Here is a 19,811-nt window from a genome sequence, read left to right on the forward strand (position 1 = left end):
AACTTTTTCACAAATTCACTTTAATTACCTAAAATTAAAATTTTGTATTTTTAATTGATTTGTCGAAGTAACCACAAAATCCGTAAACTTAGCGCGTTTTTACGGTTCCTTCACCATTTATCATAACAGTGGTGTTAAGAAAGGATCAAATTAAATGAGATTGTTAATTGCTTAGATTGAACTGAGCAATTAACAATCTCATTTAATTTGTTCATTTTTTTATTTTAATATTTTAGGCGGTCGTTTTTTATTTTCCAGAATAAGCACAAATACAAAGTGATTTTTATTATACAATAAAAAGTAGTATACAATTAGTATGCACTCCTTAGCATTTTTATGATGTTGAATGGACGAATGCTGCTGCTCTCAAAGCTAGTGCCCAACAACTGCCTAAATACCAAAGTGTGGAGCAATGACAACAACATGTATCAGGCTAGCGTCTTCAGCTCCCGCCGAACGATAAATCACCAACCATCGTGTGAATGGGTTTGAGCAGCCAACAACTCAAGTACTTATGTTAGCCTTTTTTCGAAACTGCATAGTACTCAGGCACAAACTTCTACTTAGGTCACACTTTACTGCTATTATGCGTTGTAATTTCTTCCTAACTTCATACACATTGTCTTTCATTTTAAGCAGTGCCTAATACATTAGATTTCTTAATTTAGAATCTCCGCTGTTGCTTAGGAGTCAAACGCCTGGACTTAAAATGTCCAGGCAATCCAAATTTTATATAACTGAAAAAACCGTTTGATAACCTGTTACTTCCATTTGATGTTGATTTTGACCTTTTTCGGGTTATCCATTGGTTTCACCTGTAAAAAATATCAAATATCATCGGTCTGCAATTTTATAAAAAACACTTTTTCGTGCCCAAAGTACCACAAAGCCAATATTTACTGTGAAATTTAAAATCTGCTCTATTCCAATACCATTCACACAGGTAGAGTAAGAGAAGGTAAAAAATATGCGGCTTACCACTTGCAAATATTTATGTCTTCTAAAGAACAGAAGATGAATGGGTTGTGCCAATAAGTTGAGTGGAATAAAAATGCATTTCCAGAACCCCGCAAAACTATTTGCGTTGACCAAACAGCGGTTACATAAATAATAGATCTTAGAGAATAGTTGACCTCCTTGGGATGTGCTTCAAGTGAAGGGTTGAATAACCAATTTGATTAGATCTAGATACCAAAAGTCGGATGATACTAATTATTATTACTTCGATTTAAATAATTAAAATTAGAGACGAATTATAAGGAAATCTACAGGTACAGATATAGTTCACCATTAATAAATCAGTAGTCTATTCAAATCTGATTAGAGATGAAAAACAGACGAAAAGTAACTACCCTTCAGTAGCACTCTCGACGTGATACTTGTTATTGCAGGTCAGTTCCGAAGGAGATATCGATGACACTGGCAATTCAGCGTTCTGGAGGATTGTCGGAAATGGTTGGAGAGACAAGAGACTGTACGAAAGGATTAGGGCAATGACAAAATGTTGCATGATACACTAGTCTTTATTCTTAGTTTACTGAAAGGATACTTGAGGATTAGTACTTAAAGAAAGAGGATTGTTACTGAAGAATACAGAGGTACAGGAGCTCCGCCGGCGAGTGGCATTTTGTGGGGGTTCAGATTAATTTTTCATTTTTTACCCTTGGTTTTATGTTTTAAAGGTGTCTGTAGTATGTGGGAAGCAGATAAAGGGATAATGAAGATAACTTTTCGCATATGTGCCAATGCCGTCCGTTTGGGTTTAAAGAAATGTGTTAAATGGGCTTGTATATACTGTGTACAGAACTGGGGCCAAGTTAAGAAGACCAATTTAAGATCATTTTTTATTTGTTACATTTATTGTATGTTAAATTTCTTAGAAGATAATAGTCTAAAACAAAGTTTGTATACATGTAATCTGTAACCATTTATGTTTTAAACCTTTTTAAATTCTCTAAACAACAACAATGTTGACAAGTACAACCAGTTTATTAAACAACTGGGAACTTGCAAATTTTTTCTTAAATTGTTTTGAAGTATTATTGTAGTTTTGAAGAATCTATTCGACTAGTTCGACAGTTAGTATAAAATACAGATTATATGGACATTTAATTTTCTTTATAAATTATATCAACATTTAAAAGTAACTACCTACTTGTTCGAAATTGGTCAGAAATTCACTTAATTTAACGTAGCTTCTTCATGAAGTCCTTAGAAAAAAGGAAGTGTACTGGAAAATATAGTATTCAGCAGTTAGTCAGCAGGAAGAATGAAATTTTTATTTTTTATAACTTCCATTTCATGCCTTCTACTCAAAAACTGGATCTTAAAATTATTGCTTATAAATAAACACATCCAATATTTATGGCTAATCCTAAAGCAAAAAAAAGAAATCATTAGAATACATGAAATGTACAATGAAAAATTATGCAAGTATCAAATTGCTTTTTACAAAATGTCATAATAGCCCAGGCAAATTAGGTAAAAAAAAAAAGAAAGTTAAATCTCGTAATGGAAGATAATAAGCCATAAACTTGTATAACTCTTTGTTTTGGTGTTTTATAAGTTGGCTCAAAAGTTTCATACATCTCGTGCGGATATCAGTGGTCTAAGGTCGCGAAAATAGTTTTTTTTTTTAAATATCTTGTATCCTTTGATCTAAAAGACATTTAAAGTTATTACAAAACTTTGAGAGTTTAAATTTTTCTACAAATTTGGTTCCATGCAATTTTTCACACTCTCAACCATACTTGAGATAGAGCTCGAGGAGTTGGAGGCGCTTAGCCGTAACGTTAAGTCAACTGAACAACTCAATATATGGTACGCTTTGTAAACAATACAATTATTAAGAAACCTTAGTTATTAACTAACAATAAGTAATATTTATAGATATTATACTTAAATAAAATATCCGTTTAAAATATTTAGTAAAATTACATTAAAAACTAGCTGTTTCCGCAAAGCTACCCGACCTAGAGTGTATATTATACGCTTGGCATAAAAGTATAATATTCGAAAGCAAAACTAAGGAAATTCCAGCAAACCTAATCAAGATTTTGTATTTTTCTCTATATTCTGAACTACTGGATCCAAAAATAACCGAACTAATGTGTACAATATAAGCTCGTCATAAATATACAATGTTCGAAACCGAAATTGAGGAAATTCCATTAAAATTAATAATGATTTTGTATTTTCCTTTTTTTCTGAATCTCTACTTGCGAGACTAGCCGGCCTATTGAGTGTGGGTACATTGTATAAATTGAACTAGTGCCTGATTATAGCGTATTATTTTATTATGATACACGCTTGTTCAAATTCTCAATTGCTGGAAGACGTTGTTCCGAGCTTATTTAAGAAAGAAACATTCATCTTGTCTGGAATGCACTGTTTACAGTCTGCCTATCGTAGTTTCTTTAAATGTGCCAGGTTGTCCGTCAACTCGCTCTCCTCGTTAGCATCGTTCATATGGTTTTCTATTCGCATTCCATGTGTAATACATAGGCGCTTCCGAGCAGTATTTTCTTAAACGCGTCATTTTGACATAACGTGAAGGAAGCAGTTAACGTTGTAGCCGGGGGATTCAGGACTATTATCTTCCATTCTGAGGTTAAATCCTAATTTTATTGGTCTATAATTTTAGTATTTTTAGAAAAATAGATTTATATCAACTATAACAGTATCAAAGTTTGTGCTCTTCTATTTTTGTGAAAAAGAATTTGAAGTAGTTACGGATTCTCATATGCTTTGTGCTTCAACGAACTTGATTATAAATAATTTTTGAATAAATTGTAGAGATGAATTAAAAAAATAAATAAAAGGACTCTTTGTTATTATACAAAGCAATAATAATAATAATAATATTAATTTTAATTAGTTAATTTTTTCATGTTTAACCAAATAACAAATACTTGCGTCATTGGGAAATTCTGTATCAGTGAGAACAAAGTAATCTCGCCAGAATTCATTTTAGGAAAAGCAATATTCTATAAGTTTACAGCAAGTAATGTGAATTTATTGTTAATCAATAAAAGTAAGTGAATTTCATTTTACAGTTAAGGCTAAAAAAAATTGCATTTACGCTACTAGTGGAAGTTACTCGTTGCGTAAATGCAATTACTAGTTACTAATTTAAGTTACTAGTGGAAAATACATGGATGTCTGGGAACGTTGTTCATAACAGCTAACTTAAAATCCGTGTGATCTCTCATGTTACAACACATAAAAGCCTCTTGTACTGCTTATGTCTGCACTTAAAAATAAAATTAAAAATGATCAATAAAACATTTCTTATTAGTTTTTAAAATTAAATCAATGAGTTTTAAAGTCTGCTTAACAAAGAAATCGAATTCCCACCAAATTGAAAATACAATTTTACCTAAAATTAATCCTTACTTGAATTTCTATGTAAAATATGGTTAAACATTAAATACATTTTTCCTTTATATTTCAACAATAAACTCTGCCGTTTATTGCAAATGTAATTATTTCTTACAAAAGCATATCAATTATTAAAGAATTTATTTGGCAATAATGTGAATGCAATTTCTTTATAAATTGAAACATTGTTCCCATATCATTTATTTCCCTTTTTATTTTTTAAATTTTTAGACATTAAGGAGACAAAAATATTCCTTTAGTCTTTACCAATAACTTGGTATGAAACAAATGTATAAAAATGAATTCAAATTTCAAGTAAAGTTTTAACACTCGCAACAAATGGTAACTTTATTCCTCTTAATTACATTTTTATTTTTACATGTATGCCTTGACTTAAAATACTTAAGTGTTCAGGGAAACTTTTTAACTCATTATTAAGGAAGGAGTTTTCTATTTATTTCTTCAGTACTATAATATCGAACACATATAATCCAAACATTAGCTCTTATACTTACTCTTATGTTTTACAAAGGAAAAGTGAATATTTCATCTTTATGATTTTTAAATAATCTATCCAGATTATTGTCTTGAAGTGAAGCTCATTTTATTACTAGTTTGTCAATTAATTTTATTTATTTCTTTAATTAACATATTACAAAAAAAAAGTTTTATTCAAGTAGTTTTTACATGACTATTGCTTATTCTTAGTATACATTATACATCTGTAGAAAGACCAAACTCTTAGCTATCAAAAGCTCTTCTTAACCCAATTTGTCAAAAATTTTTTGAAAAACAAGTAATTTGTTTTTCTTGAAAAATGAAAAAACTGTGGGTAACTATAAAATAAGTACACCCTCTTAGCGTATACTCGATTTTTTTTTTATGGCAACAGTCTAAATGTTAATGGCTGGAAAGTCTTTAGTCCGGCAACGAAAATATTAAATAAATTATTCAATTTTCTCGAAACCAGGCTAAATAATTATAGCGTCCGAGAACTTTTCAAAAAATTTATTTTTTAAAAGATACTAACAATTGACTCGTATATATGAAGCAAGTTTTATTTTAATAAAAATAACGTACACTTGCATTTAAAAATACAGAAAAATTGTGTATAATTGTAATTATTCATTTGATCTGACAGCTCTATTTAGCATCAGGAAGAAGGATGGACATGCTTACTGAAGCCAGTTACTCGTCTGTTATACATTTCGGCAAAATTGCATTAGAAATGCATTGGGAAATGGCGAAAACATTGACACTGCTTGACTTTATTCTATCCTTTTTAAGTTTTATGTTCGCAGCTTTTTTAAAGTTGATTCATTTTGAATTCATAAAAGGTTCATAGGTGAGGTAGCGAAGATGAACAAGTTTACCATATTATTTATTTAAATAAGATAATTAGTAGTTTTCACTGATTAAAATAAAAAAGCTTTTTATTTTGTCTGTATAATTATTTTGAAGAGAAATCGTAAATGAAAATACCTTCTGTAGGAATATATTGTATTATAAATAAGAGTTTAACTATTAAATCAGGCACATAAAAGTAAAAGATGAATGTTGAAAGACTGGGTAAATGTAGATAAAATAGATAAGTTCGACTGCATTGCTAACAATAATATTTTTTTTCATTAATTGAATTTCAGAAACTGAAATAGAAATGTACATAATTTTCACTTGAAAATGTGTTTTCTAACCAAATATCATTTTTATTTTATTTATAATCATTTAAATCCAAATTGAAGTTGGAAAAAATAATTAAAGAGAAGCGATCAGCCCAGGGTTACTTCACTGGACTCCTGCCCACCTGTCGGCTTTTAGAGCAACTTACAGTTCACTACCCAGTGATGGACTGTGTTCTCTAAGTATTGCTTTCAACCGGAGGTTGGCAAAAAGGCTTCGCAGTGATTCAGATATTGGTGTACTTCAAAATTTAAGAGGAAATACTTAGATCCGAACTTAATAAATTTGGTTCTTAAATTCTAAATCAATTTAGGAAAATAAGTTCTCACATTTCTAATTGCTCTAAATTAGGGCTGATTTAAAACAATTCACAACCTACTGTTTTTCTTACACAATAGATTTGATAGTATATTACTATTTTTTTTTTCCAGGTCATTATATTAATTAAGTTTAAAAGTTTTTAGGCAAAATATCTTCTACTTTTTAAGCTATTGTTTTTTTTCAATTTCATTCTACAAAGAACACAAGCTGTATGCTTTGCGAAACGTAAAGTGACAACTTTTTTCATAAAACGATTTTTCTGGCCATTATTGTACAACAAGTAGATCTGTCCATTGTAGTACAACCTTCATTACTCCATAATTTCATGAACTGCCATAATGCTTGACTGAATCAGTTCAAGTGAAAAGAAGTATGAGTTCTCTACTTCATATATATACGAGTATAATTGCCTAGAGCAGTGGTCGGCAACCTATGTCACTGGGAAAATTTTAGTGCCCCAGTGAACAAATCTTAATTACAACGATCGGTAGGTATTCTTACCAGCGAAATAAAGAGTGCTTGTATTGAGATGTGTCGCAAAATGTGATGAAATTCTATTATTAAGCAGCAAGTGCAAATCAATTTGTAATTATCTATTTTAAGGAATATTGGATTATCCCATCGGTAAATATACAATTTTTTTTTTTTTCTGTTCTCTGAGACAATATGTAATCTAAAATAGAAGAATGTGACCTACCAGCAAAAGGTTTTGTGAAAAAATAATTGAAAAATGGCCCACTTATAAGAAACGTAGCCGACCACTGGTCTAGAGTTTTATTTGTTTGATGTGCGGTCATTTTTTGATATTCTGAAATGGCATTCAATAATTTGAAAAAATGGCATGCTTCAATAACAATTTATATAACAATTTGGGTCCATGATTAATAAAATAACAAAAAATTAACAATTTTCAAATTACCTAATACTTATGCCATCCAACTTGAGATCACAGATTTATTGAACTAGTACAAAATTATAGTCCACAGAAAATTAAGGATTTTTAAAAATTGGTTTTTGAAACAATTTAGTGGTAAATCTAGAATTAAATATATTATTTTATGGTATTTAAATAAAGTCATTAGTTTAACTTTATTACTTTTCGTTGTTTTGTTTTTTCTATTGTCGTATATTGTCTTAAACCACATAAGGAACATTTAATTTTCTTTAGAAAACAATCTTATTTATTAATATATTGATTTAAACCACCCCAAAATTTATGGTCTATAATATTCCTAGGAATAAGTAGGTTAGATACCCTTTAATAGCTTAATAGCTAATTAATTAATAGCTATAAAGAGAACTTATTCCTTAGTACTTACTTAATTATTCCTTACTCGCGTCTTAAACTTACATAATATATTTTATATTTGTCCTACTTAATATTTGGTCAAAGATATGAATTTTAATATCTTTGTCGCCGAAGGAACTTAATGACGATTTTATTTTTCTCCTTTTTTTCTGAATACATTTTATTTAATAAATGTTTTTAATAACAGTTTTAAAAACGGAATGAGGTGGTTCCGTTTTTATCAATTGGTCTCCATTTTCATCTTTAATATCTTCATATTTTGTTTCAAAAATTACTTCAAAACCACGTTTAAGAAATATTTTTTGTGAAAATGCGCCTGTAACATCAGCTTTAAATACCTGTAAATTAATACAAAAATACATTACTGATATCTTTTTCATAGTCATTCAGCGTCATGGACAGCGCAATGGAGGGATTACTAGTTGAAGTTAAATTTCTCTTTACAAACCTAGGGGCAAGTTTCTGAAAGTGGATGAAAATACAACTGAAAGGAAACAATTTACAATTTGGGTCCATGTTTAATAAAATAACAAAAAATTAACAACTTTCTGTGGAGAAGGTTGTCATAATTAACGTGTTATAAATTAAAAAATTATATTTGTTTAAAATGGCTTGTCATTTTTGGCCGAACCAAATTGTTTTTAAAAAATTAATATAGTTCTACGGCTGATAAACAAGTTTATGTAATTATTTAAGTGCGACTATTGACCTATCAATTTCTAACTTCATAAACTCATATAGACATATTATAGGCTTACCATATGTCTCACTTTGATCGGGACTGCCATTTTTAGTCGTTTCGGTGATAAGATAAAAGTAGAAAAACAGCCAAAATTATACTTTGACCGCTATTGATAAAATATAAATTATAGAATAAGTTTTCAGCGTATCAGGCACGTCGGTACATATCGAAAGAATATTCTTAACAATGTACATATATCAAATGGATCAACGATTAGCTGAAACAGCAGTTTATACATTTTTGCGTTGCAAACAACTGTAACCTAAATTGTACTAAATTCATCGACGTACTAAAAGATATAGAATTTAAGAAGGTTATGCTAGTGATTGATATCGTACAATGTCCAGTAACGTTTTTTTAAAAAAGGGGTCTGTTTCCACTTGGAATTGGTGGCATTGTCTAGCTTATGAAGTACGAAGATTCTCTAGAACTCTTTATGTCTTACATTCTACAAAGTCTTATATTGTTCCAGCTCCCAGTGGATTTTATCATTCCGAATGATTCACAGTGCTATAGTATTGTATGCATTACTTTATTTTGGAAAATTGGCAGCTTATTTATAATAATTTTACAAATCCCTGTAAGATGGGAAAGTGAAAGTCATTTAAGGGCCGAATATACTATATATCAGTACCTCGGAGGTACACAACACCAATTTTTTACAGGAGAGCAAATGAAAGAGTTTTTTCTTACTTATAAGCCCACGGGTGTTATTTTGTTTAAATCTTTGGTCGATAATAAGTAACATCGATGCACCATAAGTGATGTTTGGGTAATAAAAAAAGAAATATTGTATTAGAAAGATTAATAAAATAAATTTTGAAAAAATGGACTGTGTTGTGTACCTCCGGGGTACTCATATGTAACCCAGAGTCTAGAGTAATGAAATTTTTGTCTCCATCGAGAGGTTAAAGCTGTCTGAGAGTTTGTTAGATTTTTCCTAATTTCAATTAATTATGTGGGGATCGGTTAATTCTCGTATCAGATTTATAAGTAAAAAAAAAATCCATTACATCATTGTTGTTTTACGGTAACTGTTCAGCTATTTAGCCTTTTTACTTTCTGTTTTGAACGAAATTATCCCGGTTTGAGTAAAAAATATTTTGTTTATATTTATATATCCATTTTCGTATAGGCTTCGCTACGTGGATAGTTGAAAGCAGGCTGGTATATTATTCTCATAAATCATTGTCCCACTGCTGCTTAGGTGCATTGTGATTTATTGCCTGACACTAGGTCCAAAGACTGGCGGATGGCTAAACATTCGCCCTTTTAACTTTCCAACAGGATAAAAGAGCTACTACTTATAGGCCTATAATTTAACGTTAACTTCTGAAGGGAATCTAATACGATAACCACATAGCTAATCCCTTATCTTTATGGTACTAATTATTATAAAAACTCTATTAATAAGAAAATGAACATTTTTCTTAATTATTTATTTTATAAATTAACATGATTTATTACCTTAAAACCTCCTTTTCTGCAAACTTCCTCACTTAGATCAATTAATTTCCCACCTAGTCCTTTTCCTCTAAATGTATTGTCAACAGACAATATTCTACATTCAAATAATTCATTGACTTCTTCTCTCGCAAATATATTACTTGACAAATTAAATTTAATGAGAAGTCCAAAGATTAGTTTATATTTTTCATCAGTAAGTGTGTTTAATTTTTCTAAGTCTTTTTCCAAATCACCTTTTCTTAAAATTCCATTTAAAGATACTGCTGCAATCTGCGATTACATATAAAAGAATTTTAACTAAAATAAATTATCAAGTTTAATTGAATGTTATGTATTTTATTATTTATTTTGGAATTGATTATGTAATATTTTACCAGTAGTTCAAAAAAATAGGTAAACGTACCAAATCTTCATCAGTTTTGCTGGAATTTTCTTAATTTCTATTTCGAGCGTTGTATTTTTATGCCAAGCGTGTATTATACACATTGGGTCGACTACCTTTGGAACCAGTAGTTCAGAAAATAGGGAAAAGTACCAAATACTCATCAGTTTTGTTGGAATTTCCTTAACTTCGTTTTCAAACATTGTAATTTTATTTAAGCATACATGATACACAATGGTTCGGTTGGTTTTGTTTGTAGAGATTCAGAAAAAAGGGAAAAAACCACAACCAAATCAAATTTGTGCATTGTTTGCAAACATATTGACCGCCTGCTCTTCTTCATCTCCAACAAAGTTATAGGAGAAATATAAATCGCTGGGGCTGAAGATATTTCTCGTCGAATACTCTAGGAAAATTCCAGTGTGAGCATGGATCTCGCAGATGAAATAAACAACGAAGCGTTGATTGTTGATTATGATTGAAAATTTGTGCTCAGAAATCACGAAAAAAATTCTCTATTAATCGGGAATACCACCGCTGCTGCTTCGTTTGATGTAGAATTGCGTTACACGGGTGATCTTTTGTCGTATGTGCAATCAAATATTCCTAAGCTAACGCTTGAGCAAAAAGGCATTTACAAACTGTCAATAACGAGGTTGGAGAAATCTTCTTCTTAGATATGCCAGGATAAGTGGTAAAACGTTCCTAATTAGATAGATTCTGGCAGCAACTCGATCCCACAGTGAGGTAGCCTTAGCTTTTGCGACGTCCAGAATAGTTCCACATAAGGGGTCTGAACCAGAACAAAGCGTGGGTGGACACAGCTAGTTTTTAATGTAATTTTACTAAATATTATTGAACGGGTATATTATTAATGAGTAATATCAATAAATATTACATATTATTTAATAACTAAGGTTTCTTAATAATTATAATTTTTTGTAACTTTATAAAACGTACTATGCACTGAATTACACAGTTGTCCTAACGTTACTATACATATGTTACAGCTAAGCACCTCCCAATCATCAAGCTCTAACTCAAGAACAGTTGAACATAGGCTTTACCAAATTTTTAGAGAATTTTATGCTCTACAACTTATGTAATAACTTTAAATGTCTTTTGGAAAAAAGGCAACAAGATATTTACAAAAGAAAAACGATTTTCGTGACCTTTGACCACTGATTTCCGGAGACGCGTACACGTGATTCTATAGGACTTACAGCCAACTTATAAAACACCAAAATAAAGATTTATACAAGTTTATAGCTTATTATCTTCCATTCCAAAGTTTATCCTTTTTATACCTAATTTGACAGTAGAAAAAGATCAATTATTTCAATCCGCGAACTGGCGTTCTCACCATTTTAGGATTTAATTTCTGATAATTTTAAAACCTACCAAGTTAGTTTTAAAACATTTTCATCTATTTATTTATTAAGGGACTTATTTATTTAAGCGCTTTTACATTTGTGGTCATTGTCGCCTAGAGAATTTTCAGCGCACTTCTGACCTCCGGGCAATGACCTGTTGAGACTTCTAGGAAGGAAAAAACATCAGCCATGGCTAGAACGTTCAGGGTAAAAGAACAAAAATTAAGAGTAGCATGGTTTGTACTCTTTATACCAGTCTTGAACCCGGTAAGGTCACTCTGAACTATCTCACTCCATTAAAAAGTATTTCTGTAAGAAGCTTCTGTTGGTTAAACAGAAGTTTTTTTCACTACTTTGTGTAAATTAAATATTTTACTTTTTGGGGAAACAATTAAGCTATAAATTATAGAAAATTGAATAGAGAAACCTGAACGCAAATGAACCAGTTCTGATTTTCTCCCCCGTTTTGATTACTTATACTTTATAAAACTAATTTCCAAATGTCATTCCGGAAGGATGAGGAGACATCTCATTTTTCTTTAGTAATCTTGCTGCTTCAAAAAGCACTTCCTCATTGTATTTGAAATTTAAATGTTCTGGTTTTTAGCCGAACTAAAAATAAAAATAAATAACGTCAAGTAGTAAATTTAATATGAAGTTATACAAACATCCGAAATTTGGAAGAAAAGAAGTAATTAAAGCGGATAAATTCACAAATTTCCCAATATTACGCTTTTTAACAACGACATCAAAAAAAAAAGAAAAGAAATTTAATTATTTCACAGTTTAAAGATATACTAAGTATTAAAACTTCATTTATTTACCTTATTAGTATTAGTATGCACGGCCATGACAGATAAGTTATCTTTAAGTGTCCTTAGGCTGAGGGTTTCTAACAGTTCATGGGATTCTCCTTCGCTAGTAAGTCCTACAGCTTTATTCATTACTTCATGCGGAAAGAAATTACATCTTAAATGTTTTATAACTGGATCATAAAATTCATTTAATATTGGGTATTTATACTGAAATTCGTCATATTCTTGCATCTTCTCTGAAAAAAAAATTAAATTAATTTACTTTTTTTGAGTGATAATAATAAAAACTTTAAAAAATGTTTCTTAATTTGATTCAAGATTAGTAGGTACTACAATTTTACAATTACAATACGTCAAATCCTTCTAAAAAAAAAAAGGATTCCTTTCTTTAAGGCGCTTTTAAACGCCTAGTGATTAGCACAGAGTTCATTTTAAAAAAGCAGTACTCTTCAGTGGTTATCGGATCACAAATAGCAGGACAATCGCTCACATTCTTATCAATTACAAAAGCAGGGCCTTAATCTTCTCAACGACTATCTAACATTCCTCTCCCATTACCACAATTCTTCACCATCTTCTTATTCCCTAAATTTTGAAGACCGATTCCACCTAGTATTGCTAGTCATCTAGAGAGGGTGTAATTCATCCATTTCCCATGTTTGTGGGGGCCATAAAAGATAATGAATTTTAACATAACATACTAAATAACATACAATGTTTTACTGCGTATTTTTGGCATCTAAAAAATAAATAAATAAAAATAAAACGAGTAAATATTACGCTTAAACCATTTTGAGATGCTCAATGAGAAACCAAAATGGAAGAAGTTGAAGCAGTATATGTATAATGGTTTGAATAAATTGTAATGTCTTAAAATATCTTTATTATAATTTTAAAATATCTCTATTGTAATGTCTATTGTAATATCTTAAAAAATGTATTGCTTACTTTTTAAGTACGCAGCCGTTAAAAGGCCATCATTCATTAAAATATATATTTTTTTTATATCCTGCTTACAGGTGGGTTTATAATGTAGTCAAAATTTAATATCAATAGCTATTGTTTGATGGAAAAACAATAATTGTGTTAATTCTTTAATTTTAATTAAATTTTTAAAGTGCTAAAAAGTTTAATAAACTTTTAGAAGTCGCATAGAAATGATGAAACTTGAATGTTTTAAAAGACATTAGAAAAAGAAGCGAAAAAAAGTATTTTCCGAACAAAAAGAAAATGAAGCTTTAATAAAACTGGCCCAAGAGTTTAGAAACTTTCCTTTTTCAATTTGAAAAATGTTTTAGATCCCAAAAACTCTCTGACCCGGTCCCCTTAATAGACATGGCCGGCTCAGTCTTCTTCTTTTACATCTCTGGAGTGACCACTTTACATTTTGTTTGAAGTCCCTAGGTCTTCCATCCTTTCTGAACGCTTGAAACTTGGACTTCTGTACGCCATAAGGAGGTAGATAGGCTTACTTTAAGAGTAGCATTTCAATGAATAGATGTTTACTAAGATTTTAAGCGATTTTTAAAAAAAAAAATTCAAAAAAATATTGTCTTAATAGTTAACAAATATTGAAGAGAACTTTTTAATGAAAATGTTTAGGTTTCAATACAATTTCAGTACATAAACTGCAGTAAGTAAAGGTCGATTGAGTGTTCATGTATAATTTATCATAAAACATCAATTTGTTTTACAAGTTTATATTAATTATATGTAACTGTTAATTTTTTTACTTTAAGACCCGTAAAGACTAAGGGTTACCAGGAAAACTAATAATATGTATTGTGAAATAATTTTTATACCTATGTAATTTGTTTTTTTTCTGCAACCATGTAGGGAAGTTCTCATTACTCAATTAAAATCAGCTGTGTAATGCCCAACTTCCCACACTAGTGGGGGGAAATTCCCATTAGTGTCACTTTCCGCACAAGTGAGTGGAAAAACTTTATTGTGCTTCCTTGATATAAGAAGTTTTGTTATTAACATAAATATTTTCTGTAAAACTCTAATAAGCTTATTTAAATTTATTTTATTTAAATAATTAAAAAACGAATATTAAAAAATAAAATAAAAATTGAAAGGAATACAGAAATAAAAATAATACTTTAATAAATAATTAGATATTTTTAATTATAACAGTTAAAAAGGTTATAGTGTTACCTTATAGAAATTTAAAATGGATTCTAGTGATGCCTGTTTAGAAAACACTCCTCCATCAATAAAAGAAACAGCAGAAAATGTAATAAGTAATGTAAATACGTAAGTAATGTAAATAATTGTAATATAACAATAAATGTTTATAATAAATAAATTACTTTTTGTAGACGGTAAAAATGAAATTTTTAATTTTATTAGTTAATAAATGGTAACAGAAAAAATATAATATTTAACTCTAGTGTAAAGTATTTTCCTCACACTCGGCAATTTGCACTTGCACTCGCATCGCTTCGCTCGCTCGTACGTGCAAACCCTGCCTCGCGTGAGGAAAAGTACTACTTTCCACACTTGTTAAATAACTATTAAAATAGTTGTGGATAAAAAAGCAAAGAATCATGGATTTTTTTAACTATAAAAGGTTTACTGAACATGGCTACGAATATAATTTTTGTTTATTTGGTATTATCACCTACTTATCATTGTGTACTTATAATAGATTAACATTGTATCAGCTTTGAAAAACTTTATAAGCTCAAAAACATGCTTTATTAAAACCAATTTGTCACCAAAAGAGACAACAAATGTTGTTTTTCTATTGATAAAATTTTACAATATCTCTTCGATAATTATAACAATAAGCTATTACTTATTATTTGTTCAGTAACCTGTTATTTACAAAAAAAAAAAAAAAATTTAAATTTCGATTCAGAAACAGGTAAAGATATAATGCCGATACTATATCAGGAATTTTATTAACTTTTTGTTGTTATTGTGTTTAAACAATTACGAAAACAAAATAAAATGAAGAAAGATTCAGACCCTTGGGAAATTACCAGGAGTAGGACATATCCACTTTGGAAATCTCTTAGAGGCTCAGATTTTCCTGATGCCAGGATCTGGAGGGGTGCTGTAGGAACTCACCTAGCACAATGAAGGGCTACAGTAGATCTTAAAGTAGTTGTGCTTTGTCATAACCCGGATAAAAAAAAAAGCTATTTTCTGCACCGCTTTTGTAAATGATCAAGCATTAAATTGCAAATGAGGCTGAATAGATTTTTCCGGCTCAGATAGATGGATTTTCAAGTTGTTCCTCGCAGCATTTGTCATATTTTTTAAAAGAAATGTTAAAAAGCAAAAAAAAGCGAGCATTTAATCATATAAGTCAGGTATAACAGGCAGCCATGCAGTCAAATAATTATTATTAACAAGATTTATCAAAACGCAACACATATAAGCAAGGTTTGTTTAAAAAGGTCATTTTTATTATTAGCTTACTCCTAAAAATTCCTCAAACGATTTTTTCAAAAAAAAAATCATTCTAATGAAGACTTTTTATCTAAACACAAAGTTTAGAGAAATTTAGGAGGCATTCTCAAAAAATATCACAAAAGTGTAAAATTAAATCAATAATGCAGCGCTTTTCGTACTTGTTTTTCAGGAATTTTCCAGGTACACCAAATTTTAACATGATATTAAACCTCCTCTTATATTCTAAAACACGCAAATTCGTAAATTAAGCTGGAATTATACTTTAGAGGAAAGAATAAGTTGCTATTTACTGCTGGCTATATAGTTGACGTGCGTGAATTAAACGTTCGTGTTTTGTTAACATTATTTATATTTAAACCCCTTTAAATATGGTTAAATTTGATTTCACGGACTACACTTATGGTGTGACCTGGCCAATAAAAAGTAGCGGAGCTCTAAAGTAAAAGATGTCAATGTTTCAATATATTTGATGCCTTTTCAAAGCATATACAAAGTATATTACATGGGCTTTAGTATCATCTTGAGCCTTGCAACTTGCAAGATTTTGCTATTCTAATATGATTTTGCCTATCAGAATGTCTATCTAAGTTATATTTTATTAATTAACTTTAGGTTATTAAGTTTTAATAAACATTTTATTCAGTGTTCGTTGGTTAGCCTTATAGTTGCTACAAGAAGTGTAAATTTTTTATTTTATAAAATTATCTCTTTAATCGCAAAGTTTTTTGGACATGGACCTTAACCACATCAGTGAATAAATTGAGATTTAAAAAAAAAAAATTATTCTAAGTATTTTACAGCTGTACTACACGGTTAGGACAGATGAATGTATGCATAAAGATTGAAGCAGGTTAAGACTAACATGCACACAATGACTTGGACTCGAGAAAGCTAGACATAGAACGCCATTCAGGCATTATGTAGCGCTACTGCCTCTTATGACAGTCGTCGTCAGGTTTACAGATGTTCGCATGGCCATAGATATCTCCTCATACGTCTTGGCAAATTTGTGGAGGATGGTGAATCGGGCTTGTATGAGCGTATTAGAAGGGGGAACTAGTTTAGATTGGAATTTTAGGTAGCGGGATTTGAACATATCTGATATGAAGGGAATTCTCAGGACTGTGTGAATTGTAAGATTAGATCCGTAGAATGGATCATTGAATATGGAGCATAAGATTTTGGATTGTAGGGATTGAATGCGATATTGTTTGGATTGGAGGTCCCGTACAGTCGAGTTCGTAAGTCCTTTTGAAAGCCTATTGTGAATCATACAGTTGAGATTGTTAAAAAGAAAGTTCTTGACAGTAGAGAGATCAAGAGGGTGATTAAACATTCTTAATTGAAATGATGTGAACCATAACTCCCATATCTTGGAAATTAGTTAGTGGTAGTGCGTCCTTCAGGTTACAAGACGTTAGTAATTTTTGTGAAAATGTGAATTCCTAAAGCGATCTTACCCATCCTGATGCGTGTGGTAAAATAAATACAATTTCTCCCTACATTTAGAGTACACGAAAACAAATCTCCGCAATTATTGGTATTTATTTTAGCAGTCAATAATTTCATAGTTATTAGAAATAATATATAAATATTAAAAACATCATTACTTAGTATACATATAATGATTGGTAGTCATCAAAAGCAGGAGGAGGATTTACGTTCTAGGAGCGCACTAGCAAGGGAGAATGGCACCAGGGATTGCTTATCCCTGACTGCACAGGGAAATATTAACTCCCTAAAATCTTGTTAGCTTTTTTTAAAACAAAAAAATATAGAAGAGTCTTTTTTAAAATATCAAGGCAGAGCATCAGAGTGGAGGAGTACATTTACTCCTGGAGTGGTTATCACTGATTAATAGTCCCCCGCCTGTCATAAAAACTTCCCTAAAGAACCTGGGCGCTATAGGATGAGTGGACTCAACTCTCTCTCTCCCAAGGTCTCTTTAATGTCCTGGAAAATTTTCTCGAATAAAAGATGTAGAACAACACTTGCAATGAGAAGAAAAAGATAAAAAAAAAGCTTGGTGGAGCCATCTTTAAGAAAATCTCAAAAAAGTGTTAAATCTCTTCAGTAAAATTGTTTGAGGGATTTAGATTTCTAGCTGCAGTGATATAGGATATAGGATACGGAGAACAGTCCAATAGATATATCGAGGTACAGCTTGCTCTGATGATAATTAATGAGATATTTTGTTTTACGCCGACACACAATACAAACTGTATAAATATTTATTGATGAATAATTTAGTTTTCAAGAATGTAATTTTTATAGCTAAGGGTTGACCTTGCAATTTATGTTCAAAATTAAAACACACTATAAAATTGGTTTTAAAAACTTGAGTTAGTTCAAAGCAAATCAAAAATAATTTCAAGATAAATAGAATTATTTAATTTAATATTTTTTAGATATGATACACCTTTGAAAATGAGAAAGAGAAAAGACAAGAACTTTAAAGTAACCGAATAAATACACAATGGCAAGACCACATGAAATAACCCATAGAAGAACGAAGTTGCCCGCACCTAAAAACCCATTACAAACTAAAATTAGGGTGCAATAAAAGTCATATGGATGATTACGTATCGTAAGTATGCGAACAAAAAAAAAGGTTTCCGGCAATTTTTATAAAATCGCCAAAAATGAAAGCAGCGATTCCGGCTGATTCCAGTCTTTACCTTAGTCGGGGACTTTTCAGCAATCTACCACTTTCAACATTGAAACTCTGATCTTTCACTCACTTATCTCTTCCTTACTCGAAAGCACGGACATGCGATGAAATTATTTTTTCTTTTACTTGTATATACATATTATTTTGACTTGGTATAACTTTTTGGAATTTCTCGGATAGAATAAGAAAAACTAATTAAATGTTTCCTCCTAAAAATATATCAATCCACTGACAATAAATCATGTAATTAACTTTACAGGAAGAAATCAAAACAATTTAGGCCTAATTCACTACCAAAACTGTTATTTGAATCTTCCTAATGCATGCATGCGATTGAAAGATTTGGAATATCCGTTACTAATTAAAAAGTTTAATAAGGTAGCTTTAAATTTCATTGTAACATTTTTATGAAAGATATAAGAAACAACAAAAGTTTTTCATGTTCTTAAAATAAAGGACTATAAAAAAACAATTTGATTACTTATGTCTAAATGATTTAATACATCTTTAAGAAATTAAATCCTCGTGAGATATGAATAAATTATATCATTGTACCGTTGATTAAAAAAATATTGTTATGTTTTATTAATATTTTTTTATTTACCTATATTATTCTAATTATGCTAAATATTAAAAATAAAATAATTTTTAAACGTAAATTTACATTTTCAAAATTATTTAATAAAATAAATCACTTACTAGGTTGTAGTCAAAAAAATGTGCCTCAGAACTGATACTAGATGTGATGGAGAAGGGACTGCAATAAAAATATTAGCAAAAGGTGAGTTAAATCGGCAGTGGCTAAGGCGAAATGCAGAAGGTTCTCCTGCTGCTTGTTATGTGAGTATAATGTTGGAGAGTGGAGTATATATATACGTATATATATATATACCACACCCAGCGTATAGCGGCCGCCAGAGAAGCCGCCCCCAAAGAGTGAAGCGAGGAGTGGTGAGAGTGGCTGAGAAGCTGTGTTGCCGCCGCCACCAATGATGCTGTACTGTGGTGGGAGCACTACTATTGGTTGTCATGACAACTAGGCTAACCACTCTTTCAGCGGTGATGTTCACAGCCGAGGCTCGATATACCCACTGCTATTTCACTGACCCCTTTATTTAATATGAACTAGGGCAATATTCCCACTTCTTCCCGTTATCCCCAGCCTCTCCCTTAGCCGCCATATACATACTATTAATTCCCCCCGGACCTTCCCAATTTCCACTTCCCACAGAACCCATCATCATC

At 30.6% G+C, this 19,811-nt stretch overlaps 1 protein-coding gene across 2 annotated transcripts; it reads right to left on the bottom strand.

The window, feature by feature from the left end:
• Positions 1-1,830: 1,830 nt before the first annotated feature.
• AANATL7 (Arylalkylamine N-acetyltransferase-like 7) lies at positions 1,831-19,677 on the bottom strand. 2 transcript variants are annotated; one of them, XM_074126349.1, is made up of 4 exons: positions 19,266-19,677; positions 12,479-12,705; positions 9,900-10,169; positions 1,831-8,028 (listed from the first exon to the last, which is right to left on the bottom strand). In XM_074126349.1, exons 2-4 carry the CDS (start codon positions 12,698-12,700, stop codon positions 7,855-7,857), a joined length of 666 nt encoding a protein of 221 aa, XP_073982450.1. In that variant the 5' UTR covers positions 12,701-12,705; positions 19,266-19,677; the 3' UTR covers positions 1,831-7,854. The 2 variants fall into 2 exon arrangements, with proteins under 2 accessions (XP_073982450.1, XP_073982449.1); XM_074126348.1 differs by lacking the exon at positions 19,266-19,677 and adding an exon at positions 14,272-14,426.
• Between the last annotated feature and the right edge of the window lie 134 nt (positions 19,678-19,811).

This window comes from Rhodnius prolixus, unplaced genomic scaffold, assembly GCF_049639745.1.
Source record: "Rhodnius prolixus isolate KJV_2025 unplaced genomic scaffold, Rpr scaffold_3, whole genome shotgun sequence".
NCBI lineage: Eukaryota > Metazoa > Arthropoda > Insecta > Hemiptera > Reduviidae > Rhodnius > Rhodnius prolixus.